Genomic DNA, 23,875 nt, shown 5'->3' with positions numbered 1-23,875 from the left:
CCTTAATAAATCAGTTAATTGCAAGGATGAAGTCTCATGACTCGTCCAGTTTTCACTGCTCTCTATTGCGTAATACCTATGTTTTAGGATGTTTCTCTCACGTTCACATGTCTACCATTACCCTCTGCTCTGCCTCCTCTCCTACTTCTCATGTTCTCCTTCCCTTTGTCCCCTACTGTTTTATCTATCTATCTGTCTTCCCTCCCTCTCACCCTGATATCACCACTTTCTTCTCTCTCTCTCTCTCTCTCTGTCCCGTCATCCCTCTCTCCCCTCCTCTCCCTCGTCCTCCCTCAGCAATTGGGCGCTGGAGCTGAAGGGTCAGGGCAGCCCCTGGCGTCCCCTGGCTCTTGCCTGGAGCACTTCCGCAGGATCCCCTTCATCGAGTGCCACGGCCGCGGCACCTGCAACTACTACACCGACTCCTACAGTTATTGGCTGGCATCTCTGAACCCCAACAGCATGTTCAGGTATCTGTGTGTGTGTGTGTGTATGTGTGAGAGAGAGAGAGAGAGAGAGAGAGAGAGAGAGAGAGTGTGACAGAGAGTGAGAGAGAGATTTTTCATATGGATTTTTGTTGCAAGTTTGTGCATGTGTACAGTACTTGTGTGGTCTGGTCATGTTTGCATATTCATGCATGTGGATAGAGATGTATATTTGTGTATGTATATGTGTGCATGTCTATCCCATGATGCATATTTATCCTAACGGAGTGGCTATTTGCACCCCTGGTACAATTAGCCTTGGCCACACAGCTGGGCTATTCACACCCTGTATGATACCTGACAAAAAAATGCATTGTGCACGCACAAAAAAAATGGCGGCCATTTGTTTTTTTCGTCAGCAGAAAGAGAAGAATTCAGATAGGTTTCAGCACTAATATCTGTTTTGATTAATTTTCTAGTGTAAAAGTTGTGTTTTATTTTCATAATCTTTGTTCAGTGAATACATACAACCATCAGTTTGTTGGTTAACAGCAATCTCATGATCAGATCAGGTCTAAATTTGCCTGCAAACTCTCAACGGTATGTGGACAGATAGATAAGTGGTTAGCACAACGGTATGGCACTTGGGAGTCCGCGGTCCGATTCCCGTGAGAAGCATTTTGGCCAGAGCGGTTGAGAAAAGTAGCTATTGGCATTTGCGTCCCTAAATATAAGTGCACATGTGTACCAATGTCTCTGCAGAGGTGTGCAATTTGTAGAAGAAACAAAGAGGAAAGCAATTCTCAAACCAAGGTGTAAATAGCTCACATTACTATTTACACCAGGGTCTAATTATACACTGGTGCAAATAGCATACATTATTTGTATCAGGGTGAAAATAGTCTTTGCTCATCAGTACTGCAGTATACTGCAGTATATCAGTAAATAGCACACATTGCTTTACACCAGGGTACGGATAGCATACACTTCTAATTATACACTAGTACAAATAGCATACATTGATATTTGTACCGGGGTAAAAATAGCCTTTGCTTTTCGAATCATTTTCTGTGTCTGTGGTTCTCTGCAGTAAACCATCTCCACAGACAGTGAAGGACACCCCTGGCAACCTCATTGGCCGCTGTCGAGTCTGCATGAAGAACTAGACCAGGGCCAGAGGGCAGAGGCACTGCCCTCTGTAACAGACTTACACACACATGATCCTGGCACCCCATCATCAGTGCCTTCCGTCATGCAACATGAAGATGGACTCGCGTGACCCAGTGGTGCTAAATGTGACGAACTAGCTGATGATCAGCTCTCTGAGTTCAAACACTGGTTTCTTTCTTCTCGGTCTTTCTTTTTTTTTCTCGGCCTTTGGTCTTGATCTTTTGCCTTCTCTGCTTTTTTTGTACTCCTTCAGTCAAACTATTAGAGCATTAACAGTACAGTATGCAGCTAGTTAAGTTGTAGATGTCATTGGTACTTTTTTTAGCGCTTCTGAAAGTATACAAAACAAATAGAATACAGCATCATGGAACCACACTTTTCATACATTTTGATTGCTTCTCTTGCTTTGGCTCTTAAAGGTTGTATCAGCGATTTCAGGCCCAAAAAAGGCCCAAACATAAATGATCACATTCATCTAATCTTCGATAACGATCCACTAGCTGAAACTAGCATCTCATCGGGTATTGGTTGAAACACTTTATTATGAAACACTTTATTATAAGCGGCGGTCATATAGGTTTAGTCAGATTTTTTTTTTTTTTTTTTTTTCTTTTTCGCTTGTCCAAATTTCCGTCAAGGATTCCCGGGACACTGTAAGACCGGGTAGATTTAAACTTGGTGGGCATGTAACCCCATATGGATAGCATGGAACCATCGTTTTCATTTTGATCTGTAGCCCCAGCTGGACTGCACCCCGAAAGGAGGGTAGGGCAGACACAGTTTTCTGTGAATATCTCGAGAACCGTTTTTTTTTTGTATGTTGATCTCAAGGGGCCATGTCAACCCATTCCATAACCACTCATTTCATGTATAGTGCCACCTAGTTAAAACACAAAAAGTAAAAAGAGGTGTTGTAATCACAGGTATCTGTGACCTAACATAGTCAAAACTACACAAAATTGGAAGTGTAGGATCATTATGACACCCTCTGAGTGCACGCCAAGGTTCGTGGAATTCCGTTCATGGGGGGCCACACAATAAATTAATTTATGTTACTATACACCAACTGGCCTGTAGGTGGCGGAGACAGTTTTCTGTGAATATCTCGAGAACCGTGGGGCTTAGGAGGTCCACCTTTTTTTGTATGTTGGTCTTAAGGGGGCATGTCAACCCATCCCATTACCACTTATTTCATGTATAGCAAAAAAAGCAAAAAAGCAAAAAATTAGGTGTTTTCATCACAATATCTCTGGCTGACATGGTCAAAACTGCACGAAATTGAAAGTGCAGGATCATTATGACACCCTCCGAATGCATGCCAAGTTTTGTGAACTTTCGTTCATGGGGGGCCTTACAATAAAATAATTTATGTGTACATTTAGTGACCGTACACCAACAAGGATTCGGGACACTGAAAGACCGGGTACCACGAAACTTGGTGGGCATGTAACCCCACATGGATAGCATGGAACCATCATTTTTCGTTTTGATCTGTAGCCCCCGCTGTACTGGACCCCCCGAAAGGAGGGTAGGGCAGACACAGTTTTCTGTGAATATCTTGAGAACCGTAGGGCCTAGGATGACCAATTTTTTCCATATGTTTGCCTCCAGGGGTCATGTTAACCCATTCCATGTGCACACATGTGCATAAACAGATACACACGCACACACATACATTCACAGTAATCATACGTATGACACATACTCACACAGTAGACATATGTACGCATGCATGCACATGCACAAACACACATACGCAGGCAAACACACAAGCACGCACACACACACACACACACACACACACACACACACACACACATAAACATAAACATAAGCGTGCGCACACATGCACACAATTCAAGAATTTCTCAGAATTATGAACAGGCAAGATGGGAGTGGGGTTGTATAAAATGAATTTTACATGTGAAATCTATGAACTAATCATGTTTTGGTACTTGTTGTCTAGCAGATACCAGTGAGAATTGAGTGTGGATAATGCAATTTAGTGAGCCAGTTAGAATCATATAGGCCTTTCAGCGTGATTTATTTTTGTGGAAGAAATGTGCTGGACTGGGCGGCGGTCATATTTTGTACCGCTCTGCGGTACATCTAGTTTTTGTGGAAAACATGTGCTGGACTGGGCGGCGGTCATATTTTGTACCGCTCTGCGGTACATCTAGTTTTGCCTTTGGGTGGTTGCCAACACTTGTTGGTAGCAATTGTTTTTGTGTACAGATCTTGGAACCTAGGCTGCCTACAAAGACATTTTTTTTTTTTTTTACGGCGTGCTTATGGCGCAGACAGCTAGAAAGTATCTATCTATCTATCTAGCTGTCTGCCCCATAAGCACGTCGTAAAAAAAAAACGTCTTTGTACCCAACGAGATGCTAGTTTAGGAGAGTTTTAATTGCATGAGAGGGAGGGGGAGGGAGTAGCGAGCTAGCTAACAGAAGTGACGTATCCCAGCTATCGCTGATACAACCTTTAAGCTGACAGTGGCTTCTATGTGAATATTGGTCTTGTTTTTTGTAAATTCAAATTCAAAAAGTTTTTTTTTTGTAACAATTGGTCTCATGCAGCAACATTCTCTTGAATTTCTCTTAAATTTTCTCATAAGAGAAAAAAATAAGCAATGTTGACTCTGGGTGCACCCAAAGGTGCTCTTAACCTGGTACACCATATGATGAACCTCGATGGAACCTCAGTTACCATTAGTAACGCCCCCTAAATCCCTAAGGCTGTGTCCTGCTGTGTGTTCATATTTGCCATGCAGTAGCATGCAGGGTAGCTTTGCTTTAAATCCAATGTCTGCTGGTGTGTTTGTGCCTATTGGACTTTCCAAGTATAGCTTTAATGCTATAAACGAAGAGTGGGGACATCTAAAATCAGCTTGAAGCTCAACCTGTGAGGAGGCCTAATGGAGGTGGACCCAAAAGCACAAAGAGTGGATAACACCAGAAACCCTAAAATCAACCCAACAGAAGAGAGAGAGCTCAAAGAAAAGGTAAACATCTCAAGAACACGAGCTGAAAAGGCAGAAGCACAAAAGGAGTACAACAGATGCCACAAAGAAGTATGAAAAAACATCAGGAGGGACAAGAGATCACAGGTGGACAGGCTACCCAAGGAACCAAAGCTTGCAGTGATTCAAAGGAACATGAACTCTCTGTTCTATAGAACTATATAACATCACTACAGTAGGAAGTTGTCTGGAACATACCAATATACCAATTTTAGACAAGAACGGCTAATTGATTTCAACTCAGGAAACCCAACTAGACAGATGGGTAGAACATTTTAAAGAGGTATGAAAAGACCTGCACTAGCAGATCAAAGACATATTCCTAAGGCCACGATACCATTACAAATCAGGTGTGGTAGACCAACTAAAGCAGAAATCAAGGCTGCTATCAACCAACAACATTCCCCATGAAGCACTTAAAGTAACAACTACCATGGGATCACCCTACTTTCCATTCACAGTAAGCTCCTCAACCGAGTCATTCTCAGTCGTCTACATGAAGCCGTAGATAAGAGGCTCCGGGATCAGCAAGCAAGATTCAGGAATGTCCGCTCATGCACAGAATACATAGCAGCACTACACATCATCATTGAACAGTCTATCGAATGGAACGCGTGACTATACATCAACTTCATTGACTTTGAGAAAGCAGCATAGACAGAACATCACTATGGCGCCTAATGGACTACTACGGAATTCCCACCAAGATCACAAACATAACAAAATAACAAAACTGCCCTATAGTATCCATAGGTGGTGCTGCAATTGACATACATATTTCAGGATATGCATGTGCCAACATCTTGTGGTGTAAAGTTGAAGTTTACAAAAATGAACATGCTGAATAACTGCCACAATCTTTGCATACACTAAGGCACACCACATTTTGCAGAATTCTGTCCATAAGCGGTGCTGCAACTGACACATTTCAACATCTGTTTGGACCCCAATGATAACTTCTTGTGGATGTGACGTACACAGACACGCACATATACACACACTCATGCACAAGATCACACTCAGTCACAGTGGCAGTACAAGTTTGTACAGACAGTCACATACACTGGCACACACATGCAGGGTATGACCGATGCTTAAAGGTAGAAGTGCACTTATGCAATTCAGATACAGCTGTGGTTTTGGGGGTCACCGAACTCAAAGTACAATTTGCAGACTTGTCATTGCAAACTTGTCTTACTCAAGCACTGTACTCAAGTCACACACATAGCACACACACACACACTCACATGTATGCACACAGACACACACGTATACACATAAACACATACAAACACACACGCGTACACACACACACATACACTTCGTAAAAATGTAGACATAGGCCTACCGCATAGCAGTGCATAATATGACTGCCGCGTATAGTGGGGCTGTTAAGCTCTTAAAATACGGACGATCTTGCTTTTCATGAAAGAAGCATGAAACTTTCAGGGTTTGTTCTTGATGCCCTAAGCTCTAAGAGGTCACTGACCTCTGTAATATGTCACCGACCTCTGTAATATGTTGTGACACTACAGGTGAATGGGGTAAAAAAATTAAATAATAGATATCACCATGAAACTTTTATCAGTTGATTAATCATGTCAAGCTAAGAAAAAAATGTATTGAAAGTTTTATATATTTTAATGTTTAAATATGCAAATTAGGCCTTCTCATTAAAAATGCGCTAATTTGCATACATTTTAAAAAACAAAATCAGATTGTCTGATAAAGCCAGGCTCAAAATATGTTTTTCATTTTGTTGTCATATGAGATGGGAAAATAATTACCGAGGGGTTTATGGACATCTACTTCTATTATCCTCTAATTCACCTGTACCTCTGTGATATGAAATTTCTAGGCCCGAAATTAGAAATGGGTGTATCTTAGGATCTAAATGTGATAGAAATGTAAACTAAATATGTTTTTCCATGTTTCTGGGCATGAGGAACTCATCTATAGCATTGATAGCACTCTAAGAGGTCAACATCAGGCAAAACATCTACTTCTGTTATCCTGCATATATACACTGTATAGCAGGGTATTCGGGGGGGAAAAAACGATTTCCCCTTCCTTCATTTGTGAAAATAATTCTGTCAAATTATAAAATCAGAGATTCGAAACAAACGAGAGACCAACATGTCACAATGCAAAAATGCCGGTTTCCCTATTTACATGCAACTTCGAAACTGGAGTTTTCCAAGTTGTTTTTGTGGTTTTCGTGTAAATGAGAGGCCAAACCACGTTGAAATATTTTCCCTTCGTGCAAACGGGATCTTATTTTCCCACAGTTCTGGGGTACAGGGTGGGGCAATGGGTGTGGCCTGGGTGTGGTTTCAGAAGTTCCGGCACTTGGGAACCTAAAAGGTTGTGTGCTGCTCTTTCTTTCTTCATATGGCATATGCTGCCAACAAGGGAACCAAAAAGGTGATAGTGCGAACTGTAGACTCTGATGTGGTCATCTTGGCAGTTGCTGTCTTTCAGAATGTCAAACTGGAAGAAATGTGGATTGCCTTTGGAACTGGAAGCCATTTCTGTTATATAGGCATTCACAATGTGGTTACTGCACTGGGTCCTTCCACTGCTTCTGCACTGCTAGCATTTCATGCTTTCACTGGCTGTGATACAACATCTGCATTCTGTGGCCGTGGTAAAAAGACTGCCTGGGATACATGGCGTGTATATCCAGAAGTTACAGAGGCTTTCCATGAAATGTTGCATATGCCACAAGTGTTGAGTGATCTTTCCTGGTCTCAACTAGAACGTTTTGTGGTGCTGATCTATGACGGAACAAGTGCATGCTTAGAGGTCAATGAGGCAAGGAAACAACTTTTTATCCAGAGGTCAAGATCCCTGGAAGACATCCCCCCTACACAAGCTGATTTGAGGCAACACATCAAAAAAGCAATGCACCAGGCTAACATACCTTGCCTTGGTTCCTAGCCCACAGTTACCAAGTCCTTCAGACTGGGGATGGATTGATACAGATGCAGGCTGGCAGCCACGTTGGACAACACTCCCTGAGGCATCTCAGGCATGCTATGAGCTTGTGCACTGCGGTTGTAAAAAGGCTTATACCGGGCACTGTAAATGCAAAAAGGCAGCATTAATGTGCACAGCACTCTGCACATGTGCTGGTGACTGCAGTGACTAAAGCTAATTAGGCCTTTTTCTTACCCCCAAAAGCTAAGGCCTCTACAACAACTTTCACTGTACTATTTTAGAATGCTGATATGTTACCTGTTCAATGTCACATTGGGGATGTGTGATCGGAGTTCAAGTTGTGAGTTTCTGATATGAGCTCAAGTTCAAGTAGGGCTACATTTTTGTCATGTCCATATTTACATGGAATTTTTTGGTGAAATGATACATTTTGTACTTGGATTTGCCCAATCATTGGATCTTTTGCAGGATAACAGAAGTAGATGTTTTGTCATGACCTCTTAGAGTGCTATCAATGCTATAGATGAGTTCCTCATGTCCAGAAACATGGAAAAACATATTTAGTTTACATTTCTATCACATTTAGATCCTAAGATGCACCCATTTCTAATTTCGGGCCTAGAAATTTCATATCACAGTGGTACAGGTGAATTACAGGATAATAGAAGTAGATGTCCATAAACCCCTCAGTAATTCTTTTCCCATCTCATATGACAACAAAATGAAAAACATATTTTGAGCCTGGCTTTATCAAACAATCTGATTTTGTTTTTTAAAATGTATGCAAATTAGCACATTTTAATGAGAAAATGTATTTGCATTAAAATTAAAAAGTTTTCAATACATTTTTTTTTTTTCATAATGAGAAGGTTTAATTTGTCATTATTTAAACACCTGTAGTGTCACAAAATATAAAAATCAATGACCTCTATCTGACCTCAGAGGTCAAACTGAGAATGCCTCCAGATCTAAAATGAAAGCTTAGGTCATCAAGAACAAACCCTGAAAGTTTCATGCTTCTTTCATAAAAAGCAAGATCGTTGAGCTTAACAGCCCCACTAGTAATGGTAGAGGTATATTTGAGCAGTAGGCTATACTGTGGATACAGACATACATTTGATGTATCCAAAGAACACTTTTTCTGTTTGTGCATGATACTTGTCTTAGTGAGGTAGTGCACATAAGTTTGTGACCTTTTAGAGTATACGAGAATGAATTTGAGTTTCAACAATCATTGAAAAACCAAGGGGAGAGTATGTAAGACTTGTGCTTTACCAGAGTTGCAGGAGTAAGGAATGGAGAGAAGTTGACAAATAAAAATAAGAGAAAATCTTTTTAGATACCGCTTTTTGCATGAGGCCCAATTTTGCCAAGAAATACATACAGTACACAAGAATAGGAAAACATAACTAACTAAATAGTAAAAAGAAAGAAAGAAACATTTCAAGCACAGATACACTCATAACCCCACATATTCATCTCTTACATACTGTCTAGGAGACTTATTAAAGTCTGGTGCTATGGAAAAAAATAGATTGTCTCTACTTTTTTATGTATGTATATATGAAATGCCTATATTTATAAAAAATCTTAAATCAAACCAAAATCAACCACGTTGAATAAATGTCTAGAAACTGAATAAAACCTTGTAGGTTATGTTCAACATCTAAAGTTTCAGGCTGCCCAGAATGCTTCTTATTGCATCTTGGGCAGGAAAAGTCAAGTCATATTTTTAATAGATTTTATGTTCTGAGCACACCAACACCTTCTGGAACAGGAACAAAACTGTCTAATATTCCAATAAAGATAATCTGCATAACTACGGCCACAAAGCCGATTCGGCAGTACAAGCCAAATAGGCTTTGTGGCCTATTATAGCCTGTGCCTGGCTACTGACTGAAAACAGTTTCAGCATGGAGAGAAAAAATGATTTGATTTGAAATGACCTGCAATATATGGAGAAGACAGAGCAGTATGTGTTTCTGATAGTGTTCCTCTGACACTTCCTCTAACTCTTTTCCATGGTACTGTATGTTCGATTGTTCTCACTGTTTTGTAGTTATAGATTTTTATCTGCTGTAATTTTTTATCAAACAAACAATGCAATATACTGTATGATATGGTAGGTTGCATGAGAGGTGAATATGACAAAGCTGTGTCTTTAGAAATCCATTCAACAGCTAAAAGAGGTGCAAGATGGTGTGGTGCTGAAACCAATTTGGGTATAGTAGGCCAAAATATCATCAAGGACGATGTGTGACGTTGGAAGATATTTGGAGCCATCACTTTTTGATCATTTATGCACTAATTGTGGCGTATGACATCCGAGTCAGCTCAACTGAGCCTTTTGGATATTAACTGGAATGTTTAGACAGAATGCCTCATACATAGAGTTTTTCAGCAATTCTCGATTTCATAATGGTGCTTAGTTTTACTTAACAAAACCTTTTATTAATTTGTATCTACCATAAATGTTTGTTTTATTAATTTCTTCTATTTGCCTCTTACCCAAATCTGTGTTTCTGTGTACACTACTGAATTTTGAACATAATAAAACATCTGCTTCCTGTCATTCCTAGTAAAAAAAAAAAAAGGTCTGGTCTCTGCCTTTTGGAGTGTATATTTCATAAAATACAATTGTAGGTGACAACTATAATTTGTTGGTTTTGGTATCACAATTTCATTTTCAATTTGGTATCACAATTTCAATTCAATTTCAATTCACTATCGTATAATTCATATTAATTAGGACACTATGAGAACATTAACATTCTTAGGCCATGCAGACTATGTTCTAAATGTTCCAAAATATGTGACAAGAATGAGCCAGCCAACATTACAGACACCATCTCTCATACACATATAAACACACATGCATGCATCTGAACAAGCATACACATAAACATATATATATATACACACACACACACACATAACTACAGAAACATACAGACCCTAGTCAGGGTTGAGGGGCTACATAAGGGTCCATTATGTTTGGTGCATCCCGGCTGCATTTCTGTGTTGTGTTTGAGTTAGATTAGTCTTAAGTGCAGAGACTAAGTGTTTTACTGCTGCTCTCTGTGGAGGCACCATGTCATTCATTAGTGCATGTCATTTTAATTTACTAATGGATATTAAGCTTTTGCTGGAAGATTCTGTTCAAATTGGAAGATTCCTTGGATGGAAATTTCTTCCACTGAGTTACATTTTACGACTGACCATTCCATCATTGCCAGGCAACCTGGCCAACTGTCACTCACTCCAACCGGCTTTAAAAAGGGGGATGATAAGAAGCAACCACCAGAACCACAGACAGTGCCTCGCCGTCAAAGACCAGGACCAAGACAAACCAGCACAGCTCCACCAGCTCAGCCCAGCTCATGATGAGGTTCTGTGGGATCCACTGCTCCCTGGCCCTGCTGGGTCTGTCTCTGGTTCTGTGCAGACACAGTGCCGCCTCACAGCCCGACCTGGACCTGGACCTCCGTCACAACAGGCTACTTCAGAGAGCTCGCGCTGCTGGCATGGCAACACAGGTAAGAAACAACACAAACAGAAGCGACACTAGACAGGTGGCATACAGAACAGCAGTAAACAAACAAAAACAGATAAGGAAGGATGGGATACACTGTTCAGAGTTGCAAGGTGCATCATGCAGGTAAGACACAGCACAACACAGCAAGTCTGCTTGACAAAAACTGTTCAGAACTGCTAAGTTAGCTTAGATGGGCTACACTCAACCTAGACACGCTAACAGATTTGGTAAATCAGGGGATTTTTCAGGATTCTTTTCTGAAACCAGAATATTCCAGATGCTTAATGGACAATTTGGCTATCTGTTATGCCCCCATAGGCATAGCATTTGTGAATGCTAAGAATGAAGACAATGCTCATACAATATGACAAACAGTATAAGCAAGGTCTTTCACTGTCAATGCGAACATGCTAATGTGTGATGATGTTCAACCATTCCATTCTTTGTTAATCTCTCCCCACTCTCTGAGATAGGAATGGAATAAGCGTGCGATGGAGGACCTGCTATCCCAGCTGTCTCTACCGGAGGCAGAGACTCAGGACAGGGAGGTCTCTACGGTGGGGGCCAAAGATGACCTCCACATGGAACGTTCTGTGGAAAATAACCTACCGCCTAAGGAACGCAAATCTAGCTGCAAAAACTTCTACTGGAAAGGGCGTACTTCCTGTTGAGCATCCATTCACTGTCACACTACCCAATCACTGAACTTCCACTGAGGTCCACCCAACCTTGATTGATCTGATTGAATGGCATGCTGGTTGGGCGGCTTTAATCTCCTTAGTGGATATGTAACTTGTGTAAATTATGAAATAAAAGTAAAGCTTCGATTAATTTTCTTTGGCTTCTCCTTTATTTTGTGCTCATTTTTCAATTGCTGATCACACAGGCCTACACCTAGTGCCTGGAAGTAACACACCCTACAAAAAAGGTACTTGAAGAGTAGGAGTACGACCATACTAAGAATTATATGAGATGTAACGCACACCAAGATGAGGTGCTGGCTACCGTTGTTTTAAGCTCAACATGGTTTTGGTTAGGTAAGACCGTAACTCACAAATCAGAAATGTATTTCATTAGCATATCTTCACCTCTATGTCACAGAAGCTCAACGTGGAGTTGTATATGTGAAGCTGCAACATGCTACCATCACAGAAAAATGCACAAGGAGAAGTTTGATATTCCATAACATGTGTAAATATGTTCTGAAAAGCATGTTATACACAATACACATTTAATACATTTCCATCCTGAATTATCTGGATAAAATATCTAACCATTCTCTTACCTTCTATATGGGGGTGGTGATGCAGCCCTCTATCATATATCCTTTTATGATCTCAGGATCCAATTTCCTTCATTAACCCACTTTGACATCCATCATCGTAAACATTAAAGGAACCATATGTAAGAAATGTATTTCAATTAATCATAAAATGGCCCTGATATGCCACTACACATTAAGAATTCATGCTCATTTCAAATACTTATATCACTGACAACAGTAGTCCGGCCAGGATATTGCCATTTAAAAAGTGAAGTTGCAGCCCTCAACGGATGTTGTTGTTGTGTTTTGTCATGTCATGTTGTGTTTTGGCCTGATGTGCCACCCTCTACCTATCTACTAATCACAAAGTCAGTAGTGTTTTGGCATCCAGGTTGGCAACCTCGAGTCAAGGGGGAGGGGGAGGGGATACACCACTGTACAGTAATTTGAAAGTGATTGCAGTACCAGTTTTGGCCACAATCTTACATATGGTTCCTTTAATGGTAAAGACTCAAGGTCTTTCGTCCAAGCCATCAGGATCATTACCAAAGCAGCTGACATTGTAAGTGACACTAAGTGAATGAAGCGTGACACCAAAGCCTCGTTTTCGTGCAGAAAATGGTGCTCAGGTGACATAAATGTATGGCAACAAATCCAGACAGCAGACAAAGACAAAATCCAGGGGACAAGCAGGGGACCATACACAGAAATGAGACAAATTGATAAGCAGACAATCCAAAAACCGGCAGAGGACACAATCCCAAAAGACAGGCAGAAGTCAAAAATCAGGAAACACACTTAGTTACAGACTGAGAAACTTAAAGGCTTCCAGACAAAACACACAACAACAGAGACGATCAACAGCAGAAGAATAAATAACAGGCACACACCTGATATAAGGCCGATTTTCTCCAGACTGGAATGCTAAAAAATGCTACAAATGTACCCGAAATGGTCAGAAGGGTTTGAGGATCATGAAACCATGAACAAAATTCACATTCCCAACTCTATAGAACCAAGATCTTAGCATATGTGGTGAAATTCTGAGCTATGGCTTGAATGAGCTATGACTTGAATGGAACAGTTGCTGCCTCTGGTCTGCATAAAGGGGGATTTTGACCCTTGTGCGATCCAGGTTCCCGCCTATGTACAATCCGCCTATGTATAATCTTTGGGGAAACTAACAAGACAGGAAGTGAAGACCATTTAAGGAGAGGTGCGGGGGAGGAGCTCAAGGTACATGACAGACAGGTAAACACAGTGCACATGGAAACACAGAATAATGCAAAAAATGGCCACCAGGGTGGCACACAGGCAGCTCAGGTAGGATCCTGTCAACCAGCACAGCAGAATCCTGACACACATAGGATCTGAATATTACAGTTGGGTTGATGAAGTATATTTATGAAAATGCTTGTTAAAATGCTTGCCATCTCAACTGGGGTGTGAATATTATGGTAGACTATACTGACAAGAAATGTTTGTCTACAGTATATGTTCAGAATCATAATCTCTGACCCTGACATGGTACATTTATTCAAGCACTGTAATGTTGAAGTATTTTTTTTTTTTATGCTACTTTATAATTCCTCTCCACTACATTAAAAAAGAACTCTGGCAATTTTTCACACAGATCTCTGAACTCTGTTGAGTACTGTCAGAAAGAAAAGCTTGAATTGCTGCAGCCAACAGCTAGTGCCGCAAGGCAGCTATTAGCTAAAAAACTTTTTTGTACCCACACTTGGTGACCTTGATAAACAGAGATCTATGTGAAATAATGCTTTCCTTTAAGTAGGTAACATTTCCTTTAAATGAAGTTATTTTACATTCACTTATTTTACAGTCGCCTGCACAAAGTCCATGTTGTATAAAAACACCATTCGCTGTATGATAGCCAACTAAATTGTGCATGAGTCTAATAAAATGGCTATAAAGATAACAAACTGTTGTAAATGTTCAAGGGAGCATTTATGATACTCTTTCTAAGGAAACGATCCTGGAACCTGAAATGAAATCACATAGGACATGCCTTTATCCTGCCCCGGTACACCCAGCCGATTTTGTATATAAGCACGTTTGAACTGTACAATAATCACATCTGTCCTTTTGTAAAGATCTGTTTCATTCATCCACAAAGTAGACTTTAACACAGCATAAGAGGTAAGCATTCATTCACCTAAACGTTGGTAGAGGACAGGTTGCACTGTGTTCATTAGCATGTATGTATGTATGTATGTATAGAGTATTAATGGTGTGCCAGTGAGTCGTCACAAAAATGAAAACAATGAGGGTTGAAAGGAGATTTCTAATGATCATGAGCCAGTTGAACATCCATGTGAGAGTTGAACAAATGTGAAGAGACAGCTACTAATAGAATAATCAATAGAAATTGAACAAATAAAAGTTATGTAATTTGCGCAATGCAGTTGCATGAACCCATGCCTTTATACAGTATTTTGTCTGATTAATTCCTAGGATCTCTAGGATGTGGGTAGAAGATGATTTTCCTAAGGGCCCCCTGCCAAGGCTGGAGTGCAATACTACACCAGCTAATGAAGGTGTCTACATCATGTACCACGGCACATCAAGAAAGAGTGCAACCAGCATTCTGAAGACAGGCTTCAGGCCTTCCAGTGATGGCATGCTGGGGCCAGGGGTCTACCTTACCCGGGATCTGCAGAAGGCCAGCCGGTATCCTTTGGATCTGCATGAGAATGAAAGAGTTGTATTGAGGGTGAAGGTTGATGTTGGGAAAGTGATAGCAATCAACTGCCAAGGCCATCCCCTGCAGAAGACCTGGCATGCCAATGGGTATGACACGGCGTGGTGCCCTCCACACTGTGGCATGGTGCGCAGTGGTCTGGAGGAGGACTGCGTGTGGGATGCCAATCGAGTCAAAGTGCTTGGAGTATTTTCTCCAACATCCCGGCCTAATAGATTGTGGGCAGAAGATGATTTCGACACATCAGCAGAGCCTAAACTGGAGAGCCTCAAGGCACCAAGTGACGGCCAATACTATACCATGTACCACGGCACATCAAGAGAAGCTGCAGACATCATTAAGGAAAAAGGCTTCAAGCCATCCAGTGATGGCATGCTGGGGCGTGGGGTCTACCTTAGCCGGGATCTGAGGAAGGCCAGCGGATATCCTCTGGATCTGCCTGTGAATGAAAGGGCTGTCCTGAAGGTGACCGTAAATGTTGGCAAGGTGAAAAGGATCGACCGCCAAAAACATCCCATGCAGAAGAACTGGCATAAAAAGGGATATGACACAGCCTGGTGTCCTCCAGAATGTGGTATGGTCCGCAGTGGCCTGGAAGAGGACTGTGTGTGGGATCCCAAGAGAATCAAAGTCCGTCGTATTATTCGGCCACAGCTGGATAATCTCTGAGGATGTGAAGCTGCAACATGATTCCATCACTGAAGAAAAACATTGAGAAGTTTGACATTCCATAACACTGCTGTAAATGTGTTTCACATAAGTTATACATGTAATAAATTCTCATCCTGCATTACCTGGTAAAGTTTGTTTTGTTTGTTACCGAATTGCTCCATTTAATATACATAAAGCTATTAGAATGTGATCCTTTTATTTTATTTCTCTACATCCTATATACTGTAATATACGCATCCAATACATTTTAACTTCTACAGTCCTGTGCCTGGACTGATGGTTATTCATAAGGCTTTATGGTGTAAGACAGTGAGTCAGTAAGGACCATCATTATGTCAACAATACTTTTTGAGCAAATGAAAGAGTAATAGCACATATTGCAGGTCAGAGCAGAAGTCAGTTTATACCAACTGCAGTGAGGAAATAAACTAACAAAGCTGAATTATGATCAATTACTGTGTATTCTGAATTATGTGACCTTTACACATTACAATCCACCAAAGTGTCTCCTTTTCCACTAAATTAAAGTTCACACACACACACACACACACACACACACACACACACACACACACACACACACACACACTGAAAGCAGCACCTAATCTTTTGGTCCTTTTCAGGTATTATCAAAATCAAAACTAATTAGCCTTTACACTCACTGACTGGCTGACAAAATTATGCAGTGGTTTTATTTGAATGTTGTTAAATGAGTGACTGAATGGTTTGGTCTACTTTCTAAACTAGTTACTATAGTTCAAGGCATACTACAGTGCACATGTTATCAGAGTGATGACTAAATAACTTCACATATAGATTTAAAGGAGTGGACTGAGGTGTCATTCTTTATGGTGACTAGTGCACAAATATTTCCTACACACAATTCACAGAAAATAGGCCTTGGCAGCTGTGATTGCAAGCTGAGATTGCAAATAGGCCCTATCAGCTGTGATTGCAAGCTGTATTTTTATGAATTTCACTATTTATCAAAAATGTGACAAACCCTCACACTGTGGATCTGTAGCTGTGCTTACAGAGTGAGTGAGTGTTTGGGTTTGGGGGGATTTGTGCAATATTATAATTTTTCTTAGGGCCCAACAATTTCAGCATCACTCATGCTGGCTACTGAAATATTTTGGAGGGTCATTAAACCAACATTAAACCAGTGACCAGGAAAGTTAGTGTGAAGAAATTCTGACTGTTCTTACAAACATAATACCATTTCTTCTACACCAGGGGGCAGGGTGAGAGCTATTTACAAGCCACGGTAATTAATAAGCATATCTTATAGGCCTCTTGGAACAGTTGACTTATTTTCCACTTCCTCATCTGTTAGGAATTAAAAGATTTCCAGATTCTTGAATGTATTTCATTAGCATATCGTCACTTCTATGCCACAGAAGCTCAACATGGAGTTATAGGGATGTGAATCTGCAACATGCTTCTATCACTGAAAAATGCACAAGGGGAAGTTTAATATTCCATAACATATATGTAAATATGTTCTGAAAAGCATGTTATAATAAACATTTAATGCATTTTCATCCTGAATCATCTGGATAAAGTGTCTAACCATTCTCTTACATTCTATATGGGGTGGTGATGCAGCCCTCTATCATATATCCTTTTATGATCTCAGGATCAAATTTCCTTCATTAACCCGCTTTGACATCCATCATCGTAAACATTAACGGTAAAGACTCAAGGTCTTTCATCCAAGCCATCAGGATCATTACCAAAGCAGCTGACATTGTAAGTGACACTAAGTGAATGTAGCGTGACACCAAAGCATCGTTTTTGTGCAGAAAATGGTGCTCAGGTGACATAAATGTATGGCAACAAATCCAGACAGCAGACAAAGACAAAATCCAGGGGACAAGCAGGGGATCATACACAGAAATGAGACAAATTGACAATCCAAAAACCAGAGGCAGAGAGGACACAATCCCAAAAGACAGGCAGAAGTCAAAAATCAGGAAACACACTTAGTTACAGACTGAGAAACTTAAAGGCTCCCAGACGAAACACACAACAAGGGAGATGAACAACAGCAGCAGAATAAATAACAGGCGCACATCTGAAATAAGGCCGATTTTCTCCAGACTGGAATGCTGAAAAAATGTTCACATTCACATTTCTAACTTTATAGAACCAAGATCTTATCATATGTGATGAAATTCTGAGCTAATGGCCATAGACTGCTAGCCTGGCGCCGTCCTCCTACGTACTTCCGCTCAATAGTCATTTTCCTTCAGTACATCGTCTGGGATTTCGGTATACTCGCAGGATTTCTCAGGGCAAATTTTACCTGTCCAATCAGCGAACAGGGGGGGGGGTGGCTTAACAACGATGACGTTGAGGTTGTGCGATTGTTGTTAGCGATTGGTTATGGCAGATCCAGAGTGGCTCTGGGCATAATGTCTTAGCAGTACAGTGGAAGGACACTTGCACTGTATTGGACACATGCAGACCTGCCTGCCCAATTCCCACAATCCAAATGATTTGACTGATGTATGTAGACTATGGTGAAGAACAATTCAGTTACGGACACAAACCTGTAACCTGAATGTGTTATGAACTCACCCGTCAAGTAAAGCTTACCATATTTTTTATATATGTATATAGTTTTCATATTATACTGATTTAAGACAGTTGTATCTGTTATGGAAATGGTCTTAAAAATGGTCAATGTCATTGTCAAATGGTCATTAAAAATAAATGAAAAACACTGGAAACAGATGTGCGGTTCAAATAGATGTGCGGTTCTTTTACTGTTATAAACACTTGTACTTAAAGGAGAATTGTAGCAATTCTTTACACAGATTATTGAACTCTGTTGAGTACTGTCAAAAAAAACAAACAAACAAAAAAAAAACGGCGCAACCTAACTCGAGTTGATGCAGCCAACAGATAGAGTAGCCAGGCATCAACAGTGCTACACTTTAGGGGCATCTTTAAAATTAAAATGTAGTCTTTTTTGTACTGACAAATTGTTTTCTTTTAAGTAGGTAACATTTCCTTCAAATGGAGTTATTTTAGATTCACCTATTATACAGTCACTGTATGATTTCACGCCCCTGCACAGAGTCCATGTTGTATGAAATCACCATTTGCTGTATGATAACCAGCTAAATTGTCTAATACAACGACCATAAAGATAGCAAACTGTTGTGCATGTTCAAGGAACATTGTCCGTATTTTATTATGGACTTGGAAACAATCTGGGAACCTGAAATGAAACTAAAGCACACCATAGGTTTGAACTAGGATAACCACGTCTGTCTCTTTGGTACAGATCTATTTCATTCATCCACAAAGTAGACTTCGACACATAAAAGGTAAGCATTCATTCACCTTAATGTTGGTAGAAGACAGGTTGCACTGTATGTATTAGCATGTATGTATGTATAGAGTATAGAGTATAGAGATGTATAGAGAGGTGAAAAACTGTGTAACTGCTTTGGTGTCAAGAGTGACCTGGAAGACACCTCTGAAGAAGAATAGGACTGTTAAAATCACCATCATTGATTAATGTTACTCAAATTCTCAGGGAATGTTTTAAAGTCAAGGGTGGAGCATGAGAACAAGCAATATGTTCCAGAGTTAAGAGTTTTGATTTAGAAAACAGCACCTAATCTTAGAGGAATTCTGACAGTTCTTCCAAAGATAATGTCCATTTTTTCTACATCAAGGGGTAATGTAAAAACAAGAAAAGGTCATTGGTAAAAAAGTATAAAAACTGTCATCAAATCAGGAGCCCGCTCCATGGAAAATATTCGATAATATTCTCAGATGATAACAGATATAAGAAGAACTAAACACTAGTTTGGGAGTATGAAGAACTGTCAGACAAGCAATATGTTAAAACAACTGTAGTATTAGGATGAGGCACACCACCAGTGTAATAGCACACCAACAGTGTCCCTGGCACTTTGAAACCAAGCTAACCCATACCATTAAGTCATCTTCATGAGGCCTGTTCAATTTAGGACTAACTGAGAGTAACATAAGCTTATTAATTCAATATATTCAAATTAATGCAAATAGTGAAGCTGATTTTTTATCCTATTTTATCTATAAATCTGTTCAAATGAATACAATAGAATTACAACTAAGGTCCTCTCCTACACTACTAAGGTTCTCTTACTTACTTACTGTACACCACACCCTCAACACATGAGCACACAAATGTTTCCTACACTGCCTACACAGGAAGCCAACCATCATCCCCATTTTGCTTTTAAGGAAAATAACCGGTTTATTTGCACCATTGCCATGCACCATAGACACTTCTACTGCATCTGTCTATACAACCAATAAAAGGCCTCTGCAAGTTTTCATGTAGTTAAAAGCTGTCTGACAAGAACACATTTGGATCTATTTTTACTCAATCAAAGCAAAGATCTTTAGACCACTTCAGAGGTGAATATGTCTTTATTTATATTCTCAATAAATTTTACACCTATGTGAACTAATGTGGACAGCAGAAGCACCTTTAAAAGTGAAAAAAAATATAATCAATTTCAATTGAACAAATAGAAAGGGGTCTTGTCAAAATATGTTTACACGATTTCACTTTCAGTTATGTTCAGTTCATTATGCTATACCGGTATTCAAAATGCATGAATTCAATCATCAGTTTACAATGAGAAAGGGAATATATTTTCATGGGTATATCCTGGGCAGTTGGCTAAAATACTAAGAGGAACTAGAGAAAGATAGTCACACACAAGGTGATGTAGGTAGATGAAACTGTTTTTCATGGTGTACATGTGTTCAATCGAGGAGCAATCTAGGGAACTTAACATTAAATCATATAACATTCTTATCCTCATAGCCATACACATAAATTATGAAATCTCTAGGTAGGTCGAAGTTGCACATTAATTAAATGATAAAAATTAAGTAATAAATCAATGTATTATTCATTCTTTTATTAATACATGCCTGTGTTGAAAGACACATTTTGCATGGCTCACAAGGATCACAAAGATAGGAGGCCTACAAGGCATATTCCATGTCAAGGCCTTTTTAACAACTTGTTAAATGTTTTGTTTATATGAACATATTTCATTTTGACTCAAATTTTGTAATTCTGTAAATCTGTCTTTATTTGTCTGAATAAATTCAGGTTTTTTTCCCTTAGGGCTTCAAGATGTGGGCAGAATATGACTTTCCTCCATCAGGTCCGCCACGTCTCGAGAGTCTTGTTGCACCACGTGATAATAAAGTTTACACCATGTACCATGGCACATCAAGAGAAGCAGCTGCCAGCATTTTGGAGTCAGGCTTCAAGAAGTCCAGTGGGGGTATGCTGGGACCTGGAGTCTACCTCAGCAGGGATCTGCAGAAGGCCAGCCGGTATCCTCTGGATCTGCCTGAGTCACAGAGAGTCGTCCTCAGAGTAAGGGTGAATGTAGGCAGGGTTAAAAGAATAGATCGCCAAGGACACCCCCTGCAGTAGACCTGGCATGACAAGGGGTACTGGTGCCCTCCAGGCTGTGGCATGGTGAAGAGTGAACTGGAGGAGGACTGCGTGTGGGAACCCAGTCACATCAGCTATATTGATGCCATTCACCCAAACCTGGGTTCAGGTGTCCCCACGTATGGAGCAGGATTTTCAGGCTACCGCTAAGAGTTCACTGTTATACACAATTCTGTATGAATTTCAATTCTTCCAATATACAATAAGCAAGTCATTACTTTTAATAAACTTCTTTACATACACATATTCAGTGAATGTAATTTGTGCTCAAGGCATACAGTAGCCTATGTCAGAAAATAATATTAATAGACTAGGTGCACGAAAGGCTTTTCCTATACAGTACACTCATGTATTTCCGGTGAAGTGTTAACTGTGCTGTAATGGCATCTTCTGTTATATTCTGCTCCTTACATCTTCACTCCAACACTGAATACCTTGTTTGCCCATTAATAAAAAGTTTAATTTGCATAAATCCTTCTACATTGTAACATGCTGATTCCGTAGTGCAGCACCCAACCGAGTCCGTGTAGACAGTTCAAACACACCTGGCTCCACCGGGAACAAACCAGCGCACAGAGAGCCTTTCATGCATGTATAGTCTATTGGTATTAGCCATAGATAGGTATTAGCCTTATTCATGCGGCGGCCATTGTGTAAACCAAAAGGAGGCTAAGGGGTATGGGTACACTGACTATATCATTAATGTGTTTTTGTCACCTACTGGCGAATCCATGGAACACAACAATCCTATGATTTGTGTACTGTGTAGCCTCGTTCTGGTTTACAATGGCCACTGCTTGAATAAGGCGAATCAATTTGAAAAGTTGCTGTCAACAAGTTATGCATTACTTCATGAAAAAGGCTTCGTAAGACACAAAGGTTGAATCTGTTTGCTCCTGCATGTTTGACATATTGTCAATTAAATGCATCTCAAGTTGTGGTTATATTAAATAGTGTAGTGGGTAACTACAGCAGTCTGACTTTTTCAGTAAAGATTTTTTTTTTCCACATCAAGGGGTAGTGGAAAAACAAGCAAAGGAGATTAATACAACTATAATAATAAAAATATTCCCTCTCCATGCAAAATATGGCCTCAGATGATCACAGATAAGGAGGAGTAAATACTACAGTAGTTTGGGAATGTGAAGAACTGTCAGACAAGCAAATATGTCAAAACACCACTAGCATAATAGAACACAAAAGTGTTCCTGACACTTCAAAACCAAGCTAACCCATAGCATTAAGTCACTTGTCATCTTGATGAGGTCTGTTCAAAAAGTCTTACTGAAACCACACCCTCAACACATAAACACACATAATGTTCCCTACACTGCACAAAGGAAGCCAACCATCCTCCCCAAATTAGCGTAAGAAAAATAACTGGTTTATTTTGAAACAAAACTGAAATGACACATGAAGACACTTCTAGACACTCCTGAGCATGATCAGTTAATTTTTTTTCCCTTTTGGATACGTTTGGCAGCCTGCCCTAAGTACTTCCACTATTAGCCTTTTGGCTGCAGGCGCCACATGACACTTCTCCACATGATCAGTGTTTTATTCAAGCATTGTAATGTTGAGGTATTTAAATTTTCAACATTCCTCTGCAACACATAACATCATGTTGTATAAAACACCAGCAAATATAGCTGTATGATGAAACCTTATAGGTTATTTTACATTTTCCTTTTCAAGTCTGACAGATCATGTTGTATAAATACACCAGTAGCCATATAAAGGTTTATATGGCTCAGTGGTAGACAATAAAGATAAAAAAAACTGTTGTCAATGTTCAAGTGAATCAAAAGAATTTGATAATCAGCATCCTATCATGGTCTTTCTAAGAAAATGGTCCTGGAACCTGAAATGAAACTACAGCACACCAAGGGAAACACCTATAACCTGCCCAAAAACACCCAGCCGATGTATAAAAGCATGATAAACACATCTGTCTCTTATGTAAAGATATGTTTCATTCATTGACGCTCAAATTTTTGGGCCTAAGAAAGAATATAATATTGCACAAATCCCCCCAAACCCAAACACTCCTACCAGGGGCGGACTGGGACCAAAAATCGGCCCTGGCATATTTGGCCCAAACGGCCCTCAAATCGGTCTGGCACACCTAAAAACAAAATCTTTGCATTACCCTTAAATATGCATATATTTTCAACTGTCATGAAGTACTGAAGGTGATGTAGGCCTCATTGGTTATCACTCTGACTGATCAGAGGTAGGCATGGAGCACATGATCTCCATATTCAAGTAGGCCTAGGCTATACAAGCAATTATTAAAGAAGAGTTTCTGCTTGAATCAGAGAATCATTTCAAATTATTCAATAGGCTACATTTAAACTATACAATGCTCAATTGACAGCAGCACCAAAAATGTATAAAGAGTTAAATTACCCAGATTGTCGTAGACATTAATGTAATTTATACCAGTTATCACTGCAGGACAACTGAAACAACACGAAATAAACAGGGCTGTTGCTAGAAATATATTATTCCTGTAGGCTATACTACCTACATTGCTGGTACATTTCGGAACAGTATAGCTATGAACTAATTATTTAAAGTGTCTTCCAGTAGCCTATCGTATAGCCTATATACAGTATAGCTTAGTTGACTTGTGCATGA

The 23,875-nt window shown here is 40.0% G+C and overlaps 3 protein-coding genes across 3 annotated transcripts in view; all 3 read left to right on the top strand.

Annotated features, from left to right (window-relative positions):
* Window positions 1-2,178, top strand: part of col4a3 (collagen, type IV, alpha 3) — a 53,407-nt gene extending 51,229 nt beyond the window's left edge. The window contains exons 51-52 of the mRNA XM_048263848.1: window positions 298-470; window positions 1,516-2,178. Of these exons, the coding sequence (XP_048119805.1) occupies window positions 298-470; window positions 1,516-1,591 (249 nt within the window). The 3' untranslated portion in view covers window positions 1,592-2,178. The remainder of the gene's footprint in view (window positions 1-297; window positions 471-1,515) is intronic.
* An 8,537-nt stretch (window positions 2,179-10,715) lies between these two features.
* Window positions 10,716-11,923, top strand: LOC125308541 (somatostatin-2-like). The gene is made up of 2 exons (XM_048265103.1): window positions 10,716-11,093; window positions 11,566-11,923. The coding sequence occupies exons 1-2, from the start codon at window positions 10,938-10,940 to the stop codon at window positions 11,761-11,763; spliced, it is 354 nt and encodes a 117-aa protein (XP_048121060.1). The 5' UTR covers window positions 10,716-10,937; the 3' UTR covers window positions 11,764-11,923.
* A 2,504-nt stretch (window positions 11,924-14,427) lies between these two features.
* On the top strand, window positions 14,428-15,868 carry LOC125308210. Its single transcript, XM_048264549.1, has 2 exons — window positions 14,428-14,516; window positions 14,832-15,868. Exon 2 carries the CDS (start codon window positions 14,842-14,844, stop codon window positions 15,745-15,747), a length of 906 nt encoding a protein of 301 aa, XP_048120506.1. The 5' UTR covers window positions 14,428-14,516; window positions 14,832-14,841; the 3' UTR covers window positions 15,748-15,868.
* The last annotated feature ends 8,007 nt before the right edge of the window (window positions 15,869-23,875 follow it).

The sequence above is a fragment of the Alosa alosa genome, chromosome 15 (genome assembly GCF_017589495.1).
Source record: "Alosa alosa isolate M-15738 ecotype Scorff River chromosome 15, AALO_Geno_1.1, whole genome shotgun sequence".
In the NCBI taxonomy this organism is placed as follows: Eukaryota; Metazoa; Chordata; class Actinopteri; order Clupeiformes; family Clupeidae; genus Alosa; species Alosa alosa.
Note: the sequence above shows the minus strand (reverse complement) of the source record. Positions and strands in the feature narration are given on the sequence as shown.

Bases quoted from the DNA above. Each gene is read 5' to 3' on its own strand.
- LOC125308541 (XM_048265103.1), top strand. From the start codon at position 10,938: ATGATGAGGTTCTGTGGGATCCACTGCTCCCTGGCCCTGCTGGGTCTG. The intron at 11,094-11,565 runs GTAAGAAACAAC...TCTCTGAGATAG, and splicing joins CTGCTGGCATGGCAACACAG to GAATGGAATAAGCGTGCGAT.
- LOC125308210 (XM_048264549.1), top strand. From the start codon at position 14,842: ATGTGGGTAGAAGATGATTTTCCTAAGGGCCCCCTGCCAAGGCTGGAG.